Raw genomic sequence first — 23,836 nt, 5'->3', positions numbered from 1 at the left:
CCCAAGGAGGGGTAGCTATGAGTCAAGTCTGACTCGACGGCACGCAATAACAGCAACCCCCATTGGGTTTCCAAGTTGGTAAATCTTTACAGAAGTAAATTGCCCCATCTTCCTTTCACAGAGGGGTTGGTGGGTTTGAACCACCAACCTTCTGGTTAGCAGTCAAGTACCTTAGGCACTGCGCCACCAGAGCTCCTTAGAAAACTCATCAGGCATATTAAATATTCTTATTTCATATCAAATTTATATCTCTGTAATGGGACACTGGGTTATGAAGATACCAGGTTTTCATTAAAATGTTGCTCATTCAGTATTAATTTGTGCATGAATATTTTTGCTTACACTTAAATTCATACTTTTGAAAACAGGCATTTCAAATCATTACTTCAGTGGTAGGAGCCGCATTGCTAATTTGAGACTAAGCTGTCAGGAATTCTCTTAGTCCTCTGCTGTGCTCCTCAGGTGGCCTGGCAATCAGCCCTTGATCTGGTTTGATTCCTTAGTTTGCAGTTGACATTTTTTCTACCTTCCTCTTGATTAGGAAAACATAAACCATGGATCTGCCCTTAATGAACTACACAGAATAGCTGCATTCTAAGCTTTCACAGAGTCCAGGAGCCCTGGTGGTACAATGGTTGAGTTCTTGGCTGCTAACCAAAAGCTTGTCAGTTGGAACTCACCAGTGCCTCTGTGGGAGAAAGACCTCGCAATTTGCTCCTATAAAGATTAGCCCATTGCTGCTGAGTTGATTCTGACTCATAACAACCCTACAGGGCAAAGCAGAACTGCCTTGTAGAGTTTCCAAAGCTGTAATGTTTACAGAAGCATCTTTCTTCTGTGGAATGGCTAGTGGCTTCCAACCACTGACCTTCTGGTTAGTAGCCATGGACTTAACCATTGCACCATCAGGGCTCTTCACAGCACCCACAGTCCTTTTCATTCTCTGCCCTAAATCCTCTTCATGGGAGCATTCTACTGAAAATGAACCAATAGTAGTAACCATTGTAATCACAGCATATAAATAACCCTTGTTGTTAGTTGACCTCCAGTCATTTCCAACTCATGACAACCACCTTACTATACTAAAATATCCAATACTTTTCCAAGTCTGGTAACATTAAATGCATATCATGACTCAAAGTTAAGCAAAGGAGCCCTGGTGGCACAGTGGTTAAGCATTCAGCTAATAACTGAAAGGTCGGAGGTTCAAACCCACCAGCTGCTCTGAGAAAGATCTGGCAGTCTGCTTCCATAAAGATTCATAGCCTCAGAAACCCTATAGGGCAGTACTACTGTGTCCTAGGGTCACTATGAGTTGGAATTGACTCCACTGCAACAAGTTTCCACCCCGCTCCCCCCACCCAAGCCTTAAGCACAATGATGTAGAATAGTTAGAATAGTAAATATGGAGAACATTACAATTTGAGTAACCACAGTCCCTCAAGTTTTCAGTTTACTTACCCATTGCCATCGAGTTGATTCTAATTCAATAGTGACCTTACCAGGCAGAACAGAACTGCTCCATAGGGTTTCCAAGGCTGTAAATCTTTACGGAAGCCAACGGCCACATCTTTCCCCCTCTGAACAACTGGTTGGTTCAAACCACTGACCTTTCTTTTAGCAGTCCAACGCTTCATCCACTGCACCACCAGGGCTCCTTCAGTTTACTCAGCTTTTCTTAAATATAGTTCAATGATATCAAATAATAAATTATATCCTCAAGATACTGATGTTTTCTAATTTTGATGAAGTTTACGTTTAACTCAAACATCTTATTAAAAGTCATAACTTTCTCCAAAGAAGTAATATGCTGTAATCAAATTAAAAAGCAATATAGTTATGTAATGCAATATATTTCTTTGCATTTTGAGCACTATGTTATTGGGTAGAAAATGGACCAAAATAAATGTTTCCCAAGATGTAGTTTTTTTGAAGACCAAAAAAAGAAAGTGAAAGTAGGAAATTAACTTGAAAATTTGTTAGGAAAGTTAGAACACTTGTGATCAATTAAAGAGGAACCACTTTGAAAGCCTTTCAACTAATGTAAGTATTTATGATTTCATGGAGCTTATTTCAAATTGCCTGGAGATGTCTTCCAAACTTAAAATTTTTCACAACTGCTGAAAATCATCATCTTGGGAAACAGAAGCTGTCAAAATTCAGGTGATAAGCATGAGTTAGCAATGAAAATGAACTAGCTAAGCCTACAAAATATGTAAAAACTATACCATGCTCCTCCATCAACTCACAATGTAATTTTATTTTGTACAATGAAGAAAAATAGAGTTTCAGAAAAGAAATTTCATAAAATCAATGCATGATTTCACTTGACAAGTGGGAAGGGGGTGGGAAAAGAAGGTGTGAGAAGCTTACTGCTTATAGTTAAGTTAAAAATTAAATCGTGGCTAAATCAGAACCAGGAAAATATTTTTAAAAGACAAATTTAGATAAAAATTCTAGTCTCACAGTTCTCCATAGGTATTAATATATTTTTGGGACATCAACCATGGCTATGATGGAGAAGTTCATAAGAAAGAGAAGTTCATAAGAAAGGAAGCTAATAAGAAATAGGAGAAAGTTAAGAAGGATGTACAACAATCCAATAAAAATAACAGATCTTTTAACCTGACTGGGTATGTTATGAAGAACTTAAATGTACTTTCTCATGGTCTATGTCTCTGGTATTACTAACAAGCACAGGGAAACACTCCCAGAACATATCCTTTTGTGAAATAATGGAATTTTCTAGGGTGTTTATAGCCTTCTGGGGGCCAATATTGGACAGAAGATGTTCCAATGTGAAGTTAACTCTAGGAAGCTTAATGAAATCTGCTTTGTGGGTTTTTTAAACCACAGGAAAATATTTTTACCAAGACAGAGGTATAGTTTCTTTGAAATGACATTTAATTGAATGAATAAAGATATATGTTGTTTGGCTCCATTGAACTGCAAATAGATAAGTGGAAACAATTCTGAAAATCACTCAGATGAAATGAAAAAACCTCTGAGAAGGAGATGAATAATCATTGAAATTAAAATTATTTTAATGCTTGAAAATAAGTTATCTTAACAAGAAAACTTCTAATTCTGCTAAAACACAAGCTGAAAATAAACTGTATAAATAAATTCTTAAAAATGAGGATTTTCTTATTATTTACTAAAATCACATTGATAATAAAGGAAATGTAAGTATATGATAAACAATTTCAACAGCAAGTTTAACAAAAAAATCTTCTGTCAGTTAAAGCATTTAAGATATACACTTCATTCTTAACTAGAAGAATTAATTCATCTTCTAGAGAATAATTTGATGAATATTTGCAACATGTGGATTATCTCATTTAAGTAATCCAACTCTTACGCCTACATGGACCAGGCAGTTAAAATAAATATGCCAGGAGAGTCTGGTGTACCAAAATAAGGCATGAAGGGGACTGAAGACTGCTTGTCTCTGTCAAAGGCATCAAAAACCAAAAACAAAAAAACCTTGAAACACTCCTTGTGCCAAACAATATTTAAGAGCCATATGTCGCCTTCCAAAGTTGCCAGATTGCAGCTTGGATAACTAGGAAAATAGTAGCCAAGATAGAGCTCAACCAAAAATGTGATCTTTGCCAACAGTGGATGCAAATAAATTCCAGCACTCACAGAGTGACTAGAATAAAACAATTTTTCATGAGTATGTTTGAGTTAGTAATCTTTACTTATAAAAAGTGAGGTACACAATAGCACAACAACAGTAACCCATGATGTTTATTGATTTTTGAAATCTGGCATATGGCCCTAAAAACGAACTGCCTTTACCTACATGTAGGCAAAGGAGAATCTCAATTCAGAATCCTCAATGATCTCAGGAACACAGAGAACCAGTCTGTCTAAAGATCACCACTAACCAACCTAAAGAAACAAACCAGTTGCCAATGAGTCAACTGAGACTCTTAGACAACCCATGTGTTTTGGGGCAGAACTGTGCTCTGTAGGTTTTTCAATGGCTATGACCCTTCAGAAGTAGACCACCAGGTCTTTGTTTTGAGTCATCTCTTAATGGACTTGAACCTCCAACCTTTTGGCTCACTGTTGAGTGCTTCACCATTTCTGTCACCCAGGGACTCCATCATCAGCAACTAAAGCCTCTTTACCCTGTGATCCGAGTATACATTTGCAAAAAGGACAAGGAGGTGACATCTTCTGAGCTCCTCTAATTTCACAAAAGGAAAACAGAATCACCATCAACAGCACAAGTTTTGTTCCTAAGAGGCCAGACATGCCATCACCCTCCAGCCTTTTGCCAATTCTGATACCAACCATCCCTCCCATGGAACTCACTACTTCTCTGCTGGGTTTAATAATTCAGTGCAATGGCCACACAGAACTCACAGACAATACTCACAATTATGGGGTTTATTAGGGAAGTAACAGGCTACAATTCAGGTTCAAGAATATGCTCAGGATACATTTCTTCTATCAGGACAGTCTCACTTCTGCTGTGCCCTCAGACATGTCTTTCTGGCCCTTGACCTCTCGGCCTGGCTCTGCCCTCCTTGAGAATGTGTTACAAAATTCTTTTAGCTCTGCTGATAGGTACCCCTAAGTGCACCCCACTCTGTCAGCAAGCCTCCTGCCCAAGGGCACTCAACTTTCTTGCTGATTAATGAAATCTGACATATGGCCCTAAAAGCGAACTGCCTTTACCTACATGTAGGCAAAGGAGAATCTCAATTCAGAATCTTCAACGAACTGAGGAACACAGAGAACCAGTCTGTCTAAAGCTCACCACTAACCAACTTAAAGAACCAAAACAATTGCCACTGAGTCAATTCAGACTCTTAGAGAACCCACGTGTTTTGGGGCAGAACTGTGCTCCATAGGTTTTTCAATGGCTATGAACCTTCAGAAGGTAAACCTGCCACTCTGTCTTGTGCCTCTTGGTTCCACTGCAACCATCTCTCTCTGCCTGGGTGTCTCTGCCAAGGAGGTCCAGCACAGGGATCTCGGGTCCAAGGACACACTTTACTTCACCTCCAGCTCTTATCTCTTGATGGCAATGAGATCCTCTCTCTGTTTCTAAAAGGGCTCATTTTAAGCCTAGCAGAGTGACAAAACTAACCAATCCCAACATCAGAGTTCTATACACCTTACTTGCACGGTCCAACCCAGTAATCCAGTGGGAGTTACAAAGACTACGGCTAGAAAAGCCATACCAAGTAATTCACTACACTGCAACATCTCATGATCTCTTGGAATGCCAAGGTTTCCTTCAATGAGCACATTAATTTACTAAGAACCTGGTGAAAAGCAACATACATCAAAATACATTTATAATTTATTTTATTCATCATAAGGAAAAAAGAAAAAGTGAGTAGAAGAGACAGGGAGAGACAGGACAAGAGATTAAAAGGTAAAAAATATGTTCCTTTACCACCAGAGGGAGCTCTGCTAGCATAGTACTAACCAGAAGGCTGGAGGTTCAAACCCACCAGCCACTCCTAGGAAGAAAGGTTGGGCAATCTACTTCTGTAGAGATACCACCTCGGAAACCCGAGGAGGAGTCGCTATGAGTTGAGTCTGACTCGATGGCACATAACAACAACAACACTACAATACCACCAGAGTCCTATTATGAGGATAACTAAAGCTACACATCATTTCCTGCTCTGAAGTACATTAGAAAGAGATTCCAGCTACCATGAAAGACAAGCTCTAGGATGTTCCTGGAAGATGACTGCAGAATGAGGAACTATTGACTTCCTCTCCTATTAAAAATCCATCATTTCTCAGAAAGGGGACCATTTTTCTGTCCACTAATCTACAAATCTATATAGTAATCATCTATATAGATAGAGGATGATCTGTTTGAGATTCCCTAAACATGTGTATTTAAATAATTATTTGTTTAAAATTATTATTCTGCACTATTTTTATACGATCAGTTAATCAATATGATGTGGACAAACAACCAGCCAACCAGTTGCTATAGAGTCAATTCCAACTCATGGAGACTCCATGTATGTCACAGTAGAACTGTGCTCCAAAGAGTTTTCAAGACTGACTTTTGAAAGCAGATTGACAGGGCATTCTTCTGAGATGCCTCTGTTGTTGTGGTGGTAGTCGTTAGGTGCCACAGAGTCAGCTCTGACTCATAGCAACCCTATTACAACAGAATGAAACACTGCCTGGTCCTGCACCATCCTCACAATCCTTGCTACATTGTAGCCACCGTGTCAATCCTCTGGAGCCACCTACTTTTGAAAAAATGGCCACTCACAACTTTATGAGGTGCCCCTGGGTGGGTCTGAACCACCAATTTTTTGGTTAGTAGTCAAGCACCTAACCATAATTTGTTTCTTAAACCAAAACCAAACCAAACTCATTGCCGTTGAGTAGAATCCAACTCATAGCGACCCTTCCTTGGGTTTCCAAGGCAGTATCACTATGGAAGGAGCTCTGGTAGTGTAGTACCTAGGGCACTTGACTGCTAACCAAAAGGCTGGAGGTTCAAATCCACCAGCCACTCCTCGGAAGGAAGATGGGGCAACCTACTTTCGTAGTGATACTGCCTCAGAAACCCAAGGAGGGGTTGCTATGAGTCGGGTCTGACTCGACGGCACATAACAACAATAACCACTATGGAAGTAGATTTCCCAACCTTCCTTCCAAGGAGTGGCTAAACAGACTTCCACATTTTCTAATAAATTCTATCAATATTAAGTCTCTCATATTTCTAAAATACTGGAAGAAACAAATTGGTTTCTTATTCTTTACAAAACAAAATAATCTCAGATTCCTTAATAGGAAAAAATTGCTAGTTTATTTTTAGTTTGACCTTTTTGATATGAATCATGCATTATTAATAATTATTAAATAAATAAAATCCATGTTATATAATATAGCACATTATCAATACAAAAGCAACATTTATTGGAAATTTACTATGTTCTGGATACTACATTAAGGACTTTACATGGATTATTTCATTTAATCCTCCTCAATATCTATGAAATAGACACTATCATCATCTTCGTTTTTAGTTGAATTAAATAGGGTCAGAGAAGTAATTTGCAAAAGACAATGAGGCTAATAAATAGTGGAGTGGAGAATCAAATCCAAGCTCAGGTTTATTCTCTTTCTCTTACTTTCTCTGTCCTTTAAATACTGTGCTTAATGGAGTGTACATCACAGAGAAAATATACTTCAATTTAGCAGAAAAGAAAAATGCTAGAGAGTCCAGTTTTGCTTTTTTTAAATAAAAATAACATAATTTATATTTAAATAAAACTACACAGACTATATATTTTAATATTTTGTTCAATTATCTTCCTATAAGATCTACAAACCTATGCACAATTTAACATATCTATCTATCTATCTATCTATCTATCTATATATATAGCACTCCATTATGAATGTTTCATCTGTTCAGACTCAAAGATCATGAACAGGTTTCTTTAACAATGCTCTCAAATCTGCAATAACTTTTATTAAGAAGAAAAGTCAAAGTCTTAAAACACATGAATGGCACAAATAAGGGAAATTTAAATTATTAAGAAAATTCTGTCACAGATTAAAAAAAAAGGAATGATGAACTTCATAGCTTGCTTTATGACTGAATATGAAATTCCACCTCAACTGGGGACAAAAATCCATACTAGTGTAAATCAATCTTCCTATATAATGTGAGCAGTAGCTCACATTATTTCAACTACCTTAAAATCCAGCCAAAATAATGGCTATTTTGATAGACAAAATAGAAAGTGATGTATGGGATTTGTATATCCTGATATTAGCTGTGTCAAGGGGGTTTTGCTATGAGTCAGAATCGACTCAATGGCAGTGAGTTTGGGTTTTTGGTTTTGTTTTGTTTTTTTTGTTTTTTGATGTCTCATGGAACAAAGAACATATCTCATATTAAAATGCTTACATATGATTCTTTTGTACATTTTTTAAGTAATTTTTAGGAGCTCTGGTAGCATAGTGGCTAAAGCACTTGACTGCTAACCAGAAGGCTGGCGGTTCAAACCCACCAGCCACTCCTCAGAAGGAAGGTTGGGCAATCCTACTTCTGTAGTGATACTGCCTCGGAAACCCAAGGAGGGGTCGCTATGAGTCGGGGCCGACTCGACGGCACACAACAACAACAACAACAACAACAACAACAACAACTCTTTGATATATCTTTTGGTAATGAATTTTGCCTTAATTACTTTAAATGAGACTGTGAGACTTGGATAAGGATTAAATAAATACCTTCTCTAAAATAAATATAATGTAAGTATCTCCTTTTAAGACTGAAATTTCAAAGTAACTTCTATATAATGACTTTGCAAAATATTGAATCAGTTCCAATTCATAGCAACCTTGTGTATAACAGAACAAAAAGCTATCTAGTCCTCATAATGTTGGTATGTTTGAGCTCATTTTTGCAGCCACTATGTCAGTTTAGGACAATGAATAAAGAAGAATGAAGAAGAGTTGATGCTTTTGAGTTGTGGTGTTGGTGAAGAATACTGAAAGTATACTGCCAAAAGAACTAACAAATCTGTGCTGGAAGAAGTATAGCCGGAATACTCCTTGGAAGCAAGAATGGCCAGACTTCATCTGACTTACTTTGGTCATGTTGTCAGAAGGGACTATTCCCTGGAGAAGGATATCATGCCTGTAAAGTGGAGGGTCAACGAGAAAGGGGAAGGCCCTCAATGAAATGGATTGACACAGTGGCTGCAATGACGGGATCAGGTATAGCAGGGATTGTAAGGCTGGCGCAGAACCAGGCAGTGTTTTGTTCTGCTTTGGATAGGGTCTCCATGAGTCGGAGCTGACTCAACAGCACCTAACAACAACAATAACATGCCAATTCCTCTCTTTGAGAGTTTTCAACTTTTTCACTGACCCTCTATTTTACCAAGCATGATGTCCTTGTCCCTCCTAACAACATGTTTAAAGGAAGCAAGACAAAGTGTCATCATCCTTATTTCTAAGGAGCGTTCTGGCTGTACTTCTTTCAAAACAGATTTGTTTAGTCTTTTGGCAGTTATGGAATATTCAATATTCTTTGCAAACACCATAATTTAAATATATAAATTCTTTAGCCTTTCTTTTTCATGGTCCAGTTTTCACATACATATAAGGCAACTGAAAAGATCATGGCTTGGGTCAGGAGTACCTTGGTCCTTAAAGTGACATCTTGGCTTTTTAACACTTTAAAGAGATTTTTTGCAGCAGATTTGCCCAATGCAATACATCGTCTGACTTCTTGACTGCTGCTTCTATGGGTGTTGATTGTGATTGTTGATCCAAGAAAAATGAAAGCCTTGACAACTTCAATATTTTTTTCTATGTATCATGATGTACCATGATGTTGCTTTTTGGTCCAGTTGTGAGGATCTTTGTTCTCTTTATGTTGAGGTATAATCCATACCAAAAAGTCTTTGATCTTCATCAGTAAGTGCTTCAAGTACTTTTCCCTTTAACCTGCATATCTCAGGTTGTTAATAAGTCATCCTCTAGTCCTAATCCTGCATTCTTATTCATATAGTCCAGTTTCTCTGATTATTTGCTCACTATACAGATTTAACAAGCATAGTGAAAGGATACAACCCTGATGCATACCTTTTCCAATCACAAACCAGCAGTGCCCTCTTGTTCTGTTGGAATGACTGTCTCTTGGTCTATGCACAGGTTAGGCATGAGCATAGTTAAGCACAACTAGTTTTATATTAAATTAAATGTGTTTTATATTAAAAACATATTAGTTTTTTATTAAATAGAGAAAGACAAGTTTTTTCATGGGGCTTATTCTATATTAAAACCAAACTTACTGCCATTGAGTCAATTCCAACTAATAGTGACTCTGTAAGACAAAGTACAACAGCCCCATAAGGTTTCCAAGGCTGTAAACTTTACAGAAGCAGACTGTCACATCTTTCTCCTATAGAGTGGCTGTTGAACCTCCAACTTTTGGTTAGCAGCTGAGTGTTTTAACCACTGTACCACTAGAGTTTGTTTATTCTATATTACCTATCTTTACATAATAATAATTTTATATAAATTCTGTTCTAAAGGATAGTCACAAGATAGTTTTATAAAGGAAAAATTGCTATCAAAAGGAAATAATTATACAATTATTTTTAATTTGCCTAGAAAGTATTCCAAATAATAATACTCACTTTCTGAAATCAATATAAGGAGTTCTGGTGGTATACTAACCAAAAGATCAGTGGTGTGAACCCACCAGCCACTCTACAGAAAAAAAAAGATGAGGCAGTCTGCTTCAGCAAAGATTTACAGAATTGGAAACCCAATGGGGTTTTCTATGAGTCAGAATCAACTCGATGGTAGTGAGTTTGGTTTTTTGGTATAAAATGAAAGCAAAATTCGTTAAATGGGATTATGCTTCTAAAAGAAAAATGGATAGATTTTTGAAATGATAAAGTATAATTATTTCACAGGGAAAATGTTTTCATAAAATGTTTCTGTATAGTAAGTGACGAGAAAAACTGAAGAGATAAACAGATGAGTGAAATTACAGTTTGCAAAGGTGAGCACTGTGTAGCTGTTATGGAGTGAATTATGTCTTCCAAACATATGTGTTGTAAATCCTAACCTTTTTGCCTATGGTAAGGAGCTCTGGTGGCACAGCAGATAAAGCCCTGGGCTGCAAACCAAAAGGTTGGCAGTTTGAACCTACCAGCTAGATGCCTCACAGGGGAAAGATGAGGCAATCTGCTTCCAAAAGATTTACAGCCTTAGAAATTGCCTCAATGGCAGTGAGTTTGGTTTTTGGTTACACATATGGTTATAATCCCATTTGGGAATGAGCTGTCTTTGTTATGATAATGAGTCAGGATTAGTGTAGGGTATGTCTTAAATCAACCCCTTCTGACTTATAAAAGAGATTAAACAAGTAAGCAGAGCAGAAAAGCAGAGACAGAATAGGGGGGTGGAGATTAATGCCAAGCCACATGAAGATTCTCTAGAAGCCGAAGCTCAAAAAATACAAATACCTTCCTCCAGAGACAGCAGAGAATAAGAAACCCTTCCCCTAGAGCTGGCACATTCTGTTTGTTACAGCCATCCATTTGTGGTATTTCTGTTATAGCACTAGAGAACTAAGATAGAATTTGGTAACAGGAATGAATGTTCCATTCATTATGAATGTTCATTCATATCTGCTCCAAAAGATACCTAAATTGTGAAAGCAGTTTTGGAATGGGGTAACAGGTAAAGGCTGGAAGTTTTAGGTGCCTGTAAGTAAAAGCCTAGATTGTCCCCAAGAGACTGTCAGTAGAGTTGTGGAAATCAAAGACAGTTCTGGTGAGGGCAGAAAGAAGTGAGGAGAGCTATAAAAAAAAAAGTCTCTGTCATCTTAAAGAATACATATGGCATTAGCAACAGGATGTGCTAGAAATATGGATGTTAAACATGCATCTGGTTAGTCTTCAAAAGAAAATTATGAATATATGATTGGACAGTGCAGGAAGAGTGATGCTTTTTAGGCAGTGTCAAACAAATTTTTCTGAATTATGTTCAAATGTGTAGTGGAAGGTAGAACGTGTAAGTTATGAACTTGGATATCTGACTGATAAGATTTTTAAGCAAGATCTTAAAGGGGCTACATGGTTTCTCCTTGCCACTTATAGTAAAATGTGAGAGGAAAGAAATAGACTTAAAAAAGAACTGTACAAAATGAAAATAGAACTTAAGGATTTGGAAAATTCTGTTGTAAAAGCTAAGTCCACATATCCTGGAATGTTCAACAACGACATGACTACACAATTTTTTTGTTAAAGAAATTAAGCCTGTGACTGATGATTTAACTAACTACCATAAGCAAAAAATCCACCAGCTTAGACTGAAGAGGGCAGAGAAAGAAAGAAAGAATCCTGCCTGACTCTCGGTATTATACAGGTAGGTAATAGGTCAAAGTAGCCACATCTGTTGTCCTGCAAGAAAAGGACAATCCTGGAGCAGCTCAAAGATCAGCAGAACTACTGGAAGGAGCATGGGAAGCAGAGCGTTCTCTGTTACAAAGAGTGGGGCCGCAGTCTCCTGACTTTCAAAGAGCAGGGCCACAGCTCCCTAGGTTTCAAAAAGTAGGATATTTGCCAACTCAGTTCCAGAGTGCGGGGCTGCCATTAATGACTGCCCCGGGAATGGGGCCACCGAAGCTGGGGGGGTAGGGTTTCCATGCCCAAATAGCAGAAGAATGAGGCTTGCTGGGGTCAAAGGGGTAGGGAACTGAAAGAGTGAGAACCAGGAAAATGAGGTCACACAGAGCCAAGGGAGCAAAGTTGCTGTCCCAGTGAGCCTGTAAGTAAGAAGCCCTAGGCCAAGGGGCCTCCACCCAGAATCCAGAGGGCATAGCCACAGTCCAGAGGATGATTTCCAAGTCTTGAGTGCTAAGGTAAATTGTTCTGTTGGGTTTTGGACTTTTTTGGTGCCTATTATTTCTTCTTACCCTCTAATTTATCCCATTTGTAAAGGAAATGTCTAACCATTATACTTTGGAAACAGATAATTTGTAGCCTAGATTTCACAGGTTCATAGATGAAGGGGAATTTTGCTCCAAGATGGAATATGCCTAAAGTTAAGTTTCACCTATATTTGATTTAGATGTTCAGAAGATGAGATTTTGGAAGTGAAATGATTTAAGGCTTTTAAGATTGATGCAATGAGATGAATGTGGCAAGGACATAAAGGAGCAAAAGGGTAGAATGATATAGATTGAATTATGTTCCCCCAAAATATGTGTTGTAAATCCTAACCTCTATGCCTATGGCTATAATCCTATTTGGGAAAGGGGTGTGTTTGATATGTTAATTAGGTAGGATTAGTGTAGGGTATATTTTGAGTCCACCTATTTTGAAAATATAAATGAAATTAAACAAGTATGCAGAGCAGAGATGGGGAAATTATCAATACCAAACTATATGAAGATTTTCCAGGAGCAGAAGCTCAAAAGAGACAAGGCTCTTCCTCCAGAGCCGACAGAGAGAAAAAAACCTTTCCTTAGAGCCAGCACTCTGAATTCAGACTTCTAGCCTCCTAAACTGTGAGAAAATACATTTCTGTTTGTCAAAGCCACACATTTGTGGTATTTTGGTGACAGCAGCAATAGATCACTAAGACAGTAGCTAAAATAATATTAAACTCCAACCACTTAAAAAACAGACTAACCTGTAAACTGTCATACACTATTTAAATGATTAATTTTTACTAAAATAATCTTTTACAGAAACTATTTTAAATGAAATTGTATATATCTTTTCAAAACCAGTTTTTGAAGGAAAAAAAAATCTGTGTTTCTCATAAAACTAATTACTGCAATAAGAATAATAGGTCATAACTTGGATGATTTAAATAATGGTCACTGCTCAGAAAATGGTTAAAAAAAAAGAGAGAGAGAGAGAAAGGCAGCCATTAACAAATTCTAGGTAATCAGTCAAAAGATTAAGCAGTTACTTAACAAATTCAAAACTTCTCTATTTCCCCTAGATAACTCATTCTTTTGATGTGCCCAACAATTTCTGACATAGAAAGAATGGTTAAAATTTTGTGACTAAATCAGTCTTAAGTGGTATGTTATCAGTTAACTTTTCTTTTGTTTTATAAAAAGATATGTTCAATTTCCTTCATGAATATCTTCAAAGAAAATTCAAATTTTTAAATATTTGAAAACAAAGAGAGGTAATTACATACCAAACCTTAAAAATAAAAAAAAAAGATTAAAAACAAAACAAAGAAAGCAAAATACCATATGCTAAAAGCTACAGTTGAAGAAAATAAAAACAGTTCTCTTTCCAGACACAAGAAATGTATACATGTGTATATAAATCCCATAAAGCAAATAGAAGAGGAAATAGCACCTTCCAGAGCCCTGGTAGCGTAGTGCCAATGCACATGACTGCTAACCAGAAGGTTGGCAGTTCAAACCCACTAGCCACTCCTCAGAAGGAAGGTTGGGCAATCTACTTCCATAGTGACACTGCCTCGGAAACCCAAGGATGGGTTGCTATGAGTCAGGTCCGATTTGACAGCACATAACAACAACAACAGAGATACGATCCCATATGTGTAACACTGCTAAAGTCATTGTTGTTGTTGTTATGTGCTGTTGGGTCAGCCCCAACTCATAGCAACCTCTCCTTGGGTTGCCGAGGTGGTACTGGTATTTCCAATAACAAAGGCTCAGACAGGCCTTAGGTCTAATAAGAAAGGTTGCTCCCACAACCATCACAGATCCAGGACAGGTTGCTGTTTCTTTCAAGCAAATATAAAGACAGAGAGATAATAAGTGAAACATTGTCCTAAACTGAAATGACACACACTTGTAAGAGGGAATATTTTCACTGAGTTCAAGGCTTACCTCATAAGACCAGACACACTGAGTCCCACCAAAACGTCGAACGCATCTTCCCACTTCCACATCCTCATGAGTCGTGTACATTTCTCTAAGGCATTCACCAATATGCGGCACCATCCTCCTGAGAACTTCTCGGCTGAAGATCATGCCAGGTCCCCCCATACAGAAGTTCTCCCCGGGCTCCAGCCCCAGCTTTCCAAGTTCTTCAATATTCCCCAGACCAGTTTGTCCTAGGTACAGAGGCTTGCTGCTATTCAAAGATCTAAGAAATTCTTCTAATTTATCACCTACAAAAAGAAAGGCAACAATCACTCCTTTTCCTAATTCTGTAATCATGTATAATGTACAAAGTAATGAACAGAACTTCTGTTATATTCCCTGGAAGTCTTATACAACTGAAAACTCCGCCCAAAATCCTATTATTGTGAGGGGAAAAAAAAGCACCTAGTTTATATCTAGTAAGTCACAATAAAATTTTATCAATTTTCTGGTTAAGTTCACTACAAAGCCTTAATGAGTCTAACACTCTCAATATTATTTTGTTTTGTTTAACATTAAATAATGATACAGAGAATAAAGACAGGTTTCTTAACACATTTAAGGTAATGATAACATCCCTCCAGAAATATACTAGCATTAAATATTATATTTAGGATTGATTTGGCAGATCGTTGATACCCAATAATTATTTTTCCTGATGATTTAGTTTAATGCTATGCCTTTAACTAAATTTCAATCATATATAATCCAAAAATATATATATGTACATATATAGAGGGAGAGGTGAGGGAGATAAAGATTCTTGGAATTATCTTGAAATTTACCTTTGGAAGGCACTTTTTGAGAAAAAATAAACATTTGTTTAAAACGAAATATTTTAACTGGTTTCACTTAAAAGTTTGTAAGCTTATCAGACAAGACAATTTAAAAGTAACAATGTTTGGCTAAAACAGTTTGAAAGCATTCAATATTCTATTTACTACATTGGAGTTAGTAGAGAATCATCTTTGTATTCATAGTCAGTATCTTTACTATCATTTTTGTTGATATGTTATCTGCAGTCATTATCCTAATGACATGACAAGCTCCTTGATTATCAATGAATTTCAGTTGGCTATTATTTGGTTTTAATACAAAGTGCATTTCAATCTTAATAGAAATGGAAAGAATATGACATTTCAGTGTTCTGAAAGACAATCTTCCTAAGCATTAAAGCAAATGACAGTAGTTGATACTATTAATGGTATTAGAAATTCTCTACAAAGTGTAGTAAACTTCTAATAAGAAACCTTGGAGATTTTAATGGGACACAATAGGCATTGGGATTATAAAGTTGTGAAAACTTTTTTCTTTGAACAAACCCTAAACTGCATGCATTAGAAATGCAATAGTAACAAATCATTCTTCATTTTTGTACCAAATTATCAATATCTTTTAAACCAAGAGTCCTCTGGTGATTTCTCTTCTCCCAACCAAAACCCAAGAAATCTCTATTTAATAACTGTACATTCACTCCAGTGCCAAAACAAGTTTTTTGAGTCAAGTAAAAGATACCACCTGGATAAGGAGAAAGCTAGGAGACTACAGGTAGAGGCATAAACAAAGATGGATAGCCTCCTTTGACCAAGAAGCCAGGAAATGTGGAGAGCACACAAAGATCTCATTTAGGACAACCTGCTACATCCCTTGCATCTCTCCCTATCTCGGTAACTGGCTGGCATGGCCAGATTTACTCTTCTGCTGGGGGGAATTTAGGTCCGGCTAAGTTTAGAAATTCTCTGCCCAGAGCCACCCACACTCAGGGTAAAGAACTGCGCCTCTTTTAAAACTGACGAGGAAGTTTTCTCCTGCTGTAGCTGCTCGTGGTTCTGGGAAGGACTTCCAGCCTCCTCCGGTTATCGCCGAAGCCACCAAAATTGACTGGAAAGGATCCCAACACCAGTGCGTGGTAAAACAGCTTGGAGCTCCCAGGATAATTCACCGCCACTTTTCCCACTACCCCACCATCAATTCGTGACAATATACCCATCCCCTAGGGGCTTTATTGAAGTGGAGGTGGGACAGGGAGGGGTCTTTGTACCGTGCTGTAGGAAGTGGAAGGAATTGAGCGCTGGAGCTGTGAGGGTGCTAGAGGACTCCCAGTGAGCGTCAGGTCGCGCGGAAGGGAAGGTAAAGCACAGAAAAGAACCCGGGAGAGGGAAGACGATTCATCCCTCAATCTCACCAGTTTGAAAACTGCGCTAGATCCAGTTCAAACAAGAGGGTAGCGAAATAAAGAAAACTGGATCTCCTGTCTCGCTCTCACCACCATTCTAGGTCTTCCCTTCCCCCACCAAGGACACACCCCTCCGGGCCAAAGATACTACCACCACAGAGGTCTTTCAGAGGAGGGCTGTGTGCACGGCCTCTGGTTTAGCTCTTGGTTCCCTTTCCACACCTCTCCACACAGTAAAGAGTAGAGGAAAGCGCTCCGCGGAAACTAAAATAGCCAGAGTGAGGGAGGCTGGGCAGGTGTTGGTCCAGACCGCAGGAGGGGAAGGGGAGAGGGCTAGGAATGGTTGGTGGATGCGAGGGGTGGGTACCGCGGGTCAGGGGCTGCGGGAGCCGATAGCACGTGCTGACTGAGAAGCAGCGCGGGGGCTGGGCAGGGACTGGGGCTGGTTGCAGAAAAGGGAGTCAGGGAGGCGTGCAGGCGGGACGGCCGGCGCTGGGAGGTCACCTTTAATGTAGACATCGTCGTCGGCGCGCATGAACCACTCATACTTGTCCAGGTAGTGGTCGTGCATGTACTTGATCATCATGAAGGACTTTTTCTGGGGCGGATAGGAGTCGTCTACCCCTGGCAGCTCAATTACAGGCAAGGGTGGTGGGGGTTGGCCGAGTCCCGCGTTGGGGTGCTGCTGACTAGAAAAGAACTCCACGCGGCCAGGGATGAAGCGAGCCCAGGTTCGCTGTGCCGCCAGAGCGCGACTGCCCAGGTACTTCTGCGCGGTCATCACCCCCACATACAGGAAGTCCCGGGGTCTGGCGCTCGGGGCGGTGGCGCCCCCGTCCCCGCTGCCGTTATGGCTACTCCTGGGCCGGCCGCCTCGCCGCTGTCCAACCGCGCCTCTATCCTCTTCTTCGGCTTCCCCCTTAGCCGTTTGGGTGCCAGGGAGCCCGGTCGTGCCCTCAGGCTCGCGTCCCCGCCGCCGCAGCTGCAGCGGAGGTGGCTGCTGCCAGGGACTGCTCCGAAAACTGGTAGCGGCGGGCGCTGCCTCGGGTAGCAGTGGCCCCTGGAGCTCTTGGCGCGCGGGGGGCGGTGACTGCTCGGGCCGCGGCCAAGGCTGGGGCTGGGGGAGCGGCTGCTGCGCGCCGGCGCCAGCAGCCGAGCGACCGTAGTAGGAGCAGAGGCTGGAACCGCGTCTCTTCCTCTCGCTCAGCTCGGCCACCCTGGGGGCGATGAGCCAGGACGCGGCGGTGAAGCCCAGCACCAGTCCGAGCGCCACGCTCATCCACGGGCGGCGGGAGCGCACAGCCATCGCGGCTGACCCAGGCGCAGACGCTCCCTGGGTGGCCGCGGTGCTGAGCGCGGGTCCCCCGGCTCACACTCGCCCCTCCTCCGCCTCTGAGCCCCCAACCCCGGCCACAGCCCGCCGCGGAGGCGCCGACGCCGGCTCCGGGTCGGAGCGCTCTTGGCGCCTAGCCTGCAGCCGGCTACAGCTGCCGGCTGCACTCCCAGCTACGCTCTGGGCCGGGGCTCGGAACGAGGATCCGGAGTGAAACTTCTCCCCGCGGCAGCGGCGGCAGCAGCTAGAGGAGCTGCAGGAGGAGGAGGTGGAGCGGTGGCGGCGGCAACGCGTCCGCTCCTAGGCTGCCACCCTGTCACTGGCGCGCCTGGTCCCTCCCTCCTCCCTCCTTTCCAGCTCCCGCCCTCTCTCCCCGCCTCCAGCTCCCCCCGCCGCCAGGCTCGGGACAGGCCCCGAGGAGGAGCCACAAGCACCACTGCTGCCAGCCCCGGGAAGCGCGGGCCGCGGTATTTCCCCGTCACCCGCCCTTGGACATCCCGGGTCCAGCCTTGGTCCACAGCCGGCCTCCTCTCCGGAAGGAAACGATCCCTGTCGGGCCGCCTCCAGCTTCCAGGGCTAACGCCCCCTCGTCCCTCCTCCCCTGGCCCTTCCTCTCCGTCCTATTTCCCGTCCCGTCCCGCCCCTCCGTCTGCCTCCTCGCACCCGGAGTCCAGGGGTTACATTGCCTCCCTCTCAGCGCTTCTGCTCCTCTGACCTCATCAGAGGCGCTCTGGTCCCCAAGCCCCCGGCAAGCACCCACAGTGTCCCCCTCCCCCAGCCCACAGCCCGTTATGTCTTGGAGTGACCCTTACCCACTCTGCCCCGCCCCAGGTCCTCCTGCCCTCCACTCTTGGCTTTCTCTGCCCTTTCCCGGTTTCACTCACCGCGGCCACTGTGCGCCTTCTCTCCCCATTTCTCATCCTGCTCACTGCTCAGGAAATAGCCTGTGCTATCCCAGCACCTCTCCTCCGTGTACAACTCCCCAGTCTCTACTGGCATGCTTTACCACTCACCAGTGGAACACAGAAGTACCATTGTCACTGAGTGTCTCTCCTAAAATCTCAAGAGAGATTGGAAATACCTATCCTGAAAGGGTAGAGAAGATGAGAGAGGCCTTAATCCCCTAAATATATCAAAACCCCCTCTACCCTACCTGTTGAGTTGAGAAATGTGGGGCTGCCTAGTGATCCCCTACTCAGCTCTCCTATTCACTTCTTGTCTATGATAAGAGGCAGAAACTCTCAGGTTTGATAAAAGACTAGCACAGTAGGACTGTCAGATAATGGTGAGATGTGAAAAAATTTATTTTGCCAAATATAATACTTAGAAGTTCTGAACTAAGAAAATTCTTATCCAGAAAATAAATAAGTAAACAAATAGGAGAACTTAGAAAATAAAATTTTTATTCCATTTTATTTTGTAAGGTCATAATGGAAAATTTTGACACTTTCAATGAGGCGGGAAAATTTTCCAGCAACAAATGCTCACAAAAGTTAAATTTTATTGGCCAAACCATTACAGGTTACATTATGAAGAAATCACTTAAATGTATGTGACATTTTGAAGAAGACATTTCAAAAATTTCTCTCTAAAGGTTGTGATCCAACTATACATAGTCTGTGATGCATTTAGTGTCTCAAAGCCTTTCCTCTTCCTCAAATTTCAGTCTTCTGTTTTATACATCAAGGCAAAGAGATGGTATTGAATGGCATTAAGACACAAGGGTCCAATCCAGCAAGGTGCTGGCAGCCTCCCTGGAACAGTAGGCCTGCCGGGAGCCCTTAGAGGAATGGTTCTTTCCACATCAGTCACTGGCTGTGCATGAGCATGTCTGACTTAATGTTTCATCTGCTGGAGAATGAAGCTCCTTTTCCATGTCTAGGTCTTGCCCAGAGACACTTAGTAATACAGATTATTGGACTCTTTCTCTTCATTTTAGTCTAAATTGAATTTTAGTTAAAATACAAAAATAACCAAATATACAGACCACCTCTGATTAGCAAATAAATGTCCCCAAGGGCATGTTAAAATTTCTAAACCAGTGCTTTTCAAAGATGATGGAAATAGTCTTTATCTTTGCTGCTCAATAAGGCAGCCACTAGCCATATGTAACTATTGACCACTTGAAACATGCTCAATAGAGATATCCTTCTAAAACACGTATTTAGTAACTATCTTAAGCTATGTACTATTTAAGAGGAATGGCAATAAACAAAACAGTCAAAGCCCCTGACTTTATGGGGTTTATATTCAACTGAAGGGAACTTAAATACACACACAGAGAGAGAGAGAGAGAGAGAGAGAGACAGAGAAAGAGGAACTGGATTTTCAATTTCATTTCATTGTAATTAACTTTAATTGAAATAGCCTCATGTGGCTAAGGGCTGCCATGTTGGACAAAACAGTTCCAGAGGATTTCCATTATGTAGGGTCAATAATGCATAACAAATCATCTGTCCATACACCAGCACCAGCGTATTCTATTCTGCTTCATTCTAATGAATTTGTTGTTGTTGTTGTTATGTGCCGTTGAGTCGGCCCCGACTCATAGCGACCCCTCCTTGGGTTTCCGAGGCAGTATCACTGCGGAAGTAGGATTGCCCAACCTTCCTTCGAATAGCTTCATTCTAATGGGTACTTCTTATAGTCAATCTACAAAATCAGTTATTCTCATCAGACACAAATGAACTAGTCATGAACTGTTTGGGATATGTTAGAATAAAGTTCATTCATTCATTTATTCGACCAATATCTATGAAGATTAATCATCAGAAAAGGTGGATGCTCTGGAGATGTCAATAAGACATTCACATCTCCCATCATGGAGCTTACAGGCCAGTGAAGAAGACAGAAATTAAACAACACACTACTATTATTGTAGTAAATTATATGAAGGGAAAATGCAGAGTACTCTGAGAGTGTATTTACAAGGGCATCTAATTAGTCTGGGTGTAAGGAAAACATTGGGAAACAGTGCAATAAAATGAAGAGGCCAGTATGGGTTGGGAATGGAGGGAGTTGGTGGCTTGCTCATTATTTAGGCTAGAGCTGTCCAAAAGATTTACAATGTAAATCACAAATGCAAGACATGTAATTTATATTTTTTCTAGTAGGCACATTTTTAAAAATAGGCGAAATTAATTTCAGTAATATATTTTTCAACTCAATATATCCCAAATAGTATCATGCCAACAGGTAAAAGATGAATGAGATATTTTATACTCCTTTTTGAGGAGCAGTAAGTTTTCTAAGCAGGAGCTCTGGTGGCACAGTCCCTAAGGCACTTGACTGCTAACCAGAAGGCTGGAGGTTCAAACCCACTAACCACTCCTCCGAAGGAAGATGGGGCAATCTACTTCCATAGTGATACTGCCTCAGAAACCCAAGGAGAGGTCACTATGAGTCAGGTCTGACTCGATGGCACATAACAACAACAACAAAGTTTTCTACACCCATTGTGTATTTTACACTCATGGTACATCTCAGTTTAGACTAGCCATATGTTAAATGTTCAGCAGCCACAAGTGGCTACCATATTGGACAGTGAAGATTTAGGCATTTGTAAAAACATTTTTATTCTGATGACAAAGAAGATGTTGAGTAAAGTAGAGAAAGGATTTTTATTTGTTTTATGATAGATACTCTAGTGCCTTTGTGAAGAACAAAACTAGAGGGGAACAAAAGTGGGATACAGGAAAACACTTATAACATCACTGAAGTAACTCCATCACTTTGGAACAGAAGAAAAAGATAAATATTTTCTCCTTCTTACCCTACAGTTTGTATACCTCTCCCTCATTTGTACTAAGTAGGTGCTTTGGGGAAGATTTTTTCTATGACTTTAATTTCATATTTATTGAGATTTCTCTATTTATTTGGTATTTCCCAAAGCCAATGAAGTAATTTTCTCATAGTCACTTTAATTTTGAAGATACATCATTTTTAGGGTATATTATTATCTGAGAAATCTCTACCATGGACTAAATATTTTATTAAAACAGAGACTAAAGTAATAAGTTCTAAGATGAATTTAAGAAAAAAAAATCATTAGGATAAGAGAGGTTTAAAGGGACAATTTTGCACAGAAATTATATCATTAAAAAGGAATAAATTCATACCAAAGTATAGGAAGAGTCTGATCTATATACTATATTAAAAATAAATATAGGAATATAGGTAATCATATTAGGAGCTCTGGTAGCATAATGCCTAAGGCACTTAACTGCTAACCAGAAGGCTGGTGGTTCAAACCCACCAGCCACTCCTCGGAAGGAAGATGAGGCAATCTACTTCCATAGAGATACTGCCTCGGAAACCCAAGGAGGGGTCGCTATGAGTCGGGTCCAACTTGACAGCACATAACAAGAAACAACAGGTAATCATATTATCTCTGGCTAAAAATGTCCAATATTTTGTTGGTTAAAGTTATGTGTCAACTAGGCTAGGCCATTATTCTCAGTGCTTTGGCAGTTGTGCACTGATATAGTCTGGCAATTATATAATGATGTACTTATTCTCTATTTTGTGATATAATGTAGTTGCCTCCATGACGTGATCTGATGTGGTCAGCCAGTTTTAAGGGGAGTTTTCTTGGAGGGTGTGCATGCATGCAATATATATGGACATTCTGACAAAGCTCCATGGCATTTTTTCTCACTGTAGATTATGTGTACAGCTTATCATCATCTGACCTCTGATTCTTGGAATTTGAGCCAACAGCCTGCTATATAGCCTGCTGATCTTGGGTTCATCAGCTCCTGCAGCTATGTGAGTGAGAAAAAGCCTCCAGTCTGATGCCCGACCCATGGACTTGGGACTTGCCAGCCTCTCCAACTATGTGAGACATTTCCTTGAGAGAAATCTCTTCCCTCTCTCTCTCTCGTATATGTATACACACACACACATACACACACACATATATATAAGCTTCACTTGTTTTGCTTCTCTAAAGAACCCAGCCTAAGACAGTTCTTATTTAACAATAATATATATTAATATGAACAATAACATATATGAATAACCTGGGGTTGTTCGTATAAATATATATATATATGAACAACCTGATAAAACCTCAATGAAGAGTCTTGGTAATAGGTTTTGAAAAAAACGATAACAACTAAAACTTCCTAAAATTAAAATAGTTCCCAGAGAAAATTGCAAAAGTAATTCCTTCTTCTCCAAAATTTCTTTAACAATTTTGAGCATGTCCATAATTAACTATTATAGAAGGTAAATCATTTGCCACCTCTTCTGAGTTGAAGCTCTTACAACATCAGGACATCAGGCATCAAGGTTCACATTGAAGGTGTAGCTCTTCTGTTGGGTTGTGTCCTTCGGCTTTGGAACAATATTAATGTAAACTGCCCCAAGATCAATTCTCACACACAGCAGAGATCCATGTAGCTGATTGCTTTGAGAGTACTCCATTGAGTGTTTTAACTGATAGGAAAGAGTTAGCACATTAAAATCACAGAAAAAAAGTATAAATGAGTTAAAAGTGTGTGTGTGTTTCATATTTTAATCAATATGAAAGTTAAAAGTAAATGTTCAATGAGTGGTTCAGTATATACTTCTGTTACAAAGTGTAGTCAAGTTTAGAATGCTACTGACCTTTTGATTCAGTACTTTACTGTGATATTTTGAATGCTGTCATTTTTTTCTTGACAGATCAAGGCTGAGTTGTTTTCATTTGTGTGAAGCAACTGTGGCATCTAGTGGTTAGTAATCATAATGGTAATTCAGTTTTTTCTAAGGAATATATTGCTTAGAAAGATTATAATCGAAGAGATATAATAGAATAATGATTTAATTAAATTTTTATTTCCTCAGAAATAAGCACAAAGTTCATCTATAGAACTATTGAAACAGATAATTAGTTAGAGCAGATTATAAAACTATATAAGTTTCTTACTCACCACTGAAATGTTTT

General features: G+C 40.2%; 1 protein-coding gene across 1 annotated transcript in view; it reads right to left on the bottom strand.

The window, feature by feature from the left end:
* CHSY3 (chondroitin sulfate synthase 3) overlaps positions 1 to 17,880 on the bottom strand; it is a 466,193-nt gene extending 448,313 nt beyond the window's left edge. The window contains exons 1-2 of the mRNA XM_007947462.1: positions 17,079 to 17,880; positions 14,363 to 14,646 (exon numbers count right to left, since the gene is read on the bottom strand). Of these exons, the coding sequence (XP_007945653.1) occupies positions 14,363 to 14,646; positions 17,079 to 17,880 (1,086 nt within the window). The remainder of the gene's footprint in view (positions 1 to 14,362; positions 14,647 to 17,078) is intronic.
* Between the last annotated feature and the right edge of the window lie 5,956 nt (positions 17,881 to 23,836).

The sequence above is a fragment of the Orycteropus afer genome, unplaced genomic scaffold (assembly GCF_000298275.1).
Source record: "Orycteropus afer afer isolate SDZICR_OR568_19922 unplaced genomic scaffold, OryAfe1.0 scaffold00185, whole genome shotgun sequence".
NCBI classification, from domain to species: domain Eukaryota; kingdom Metazoa; phylum Chordata; class Mammalia; order Tubulidentata; family Orycteropodidae; genus Orycteropus; species Orycteropus afer.
Note: the sequence above shows the minus strand (reverse complement) of the source record. Positions and strands in the feature narration are given on the sequence as shown.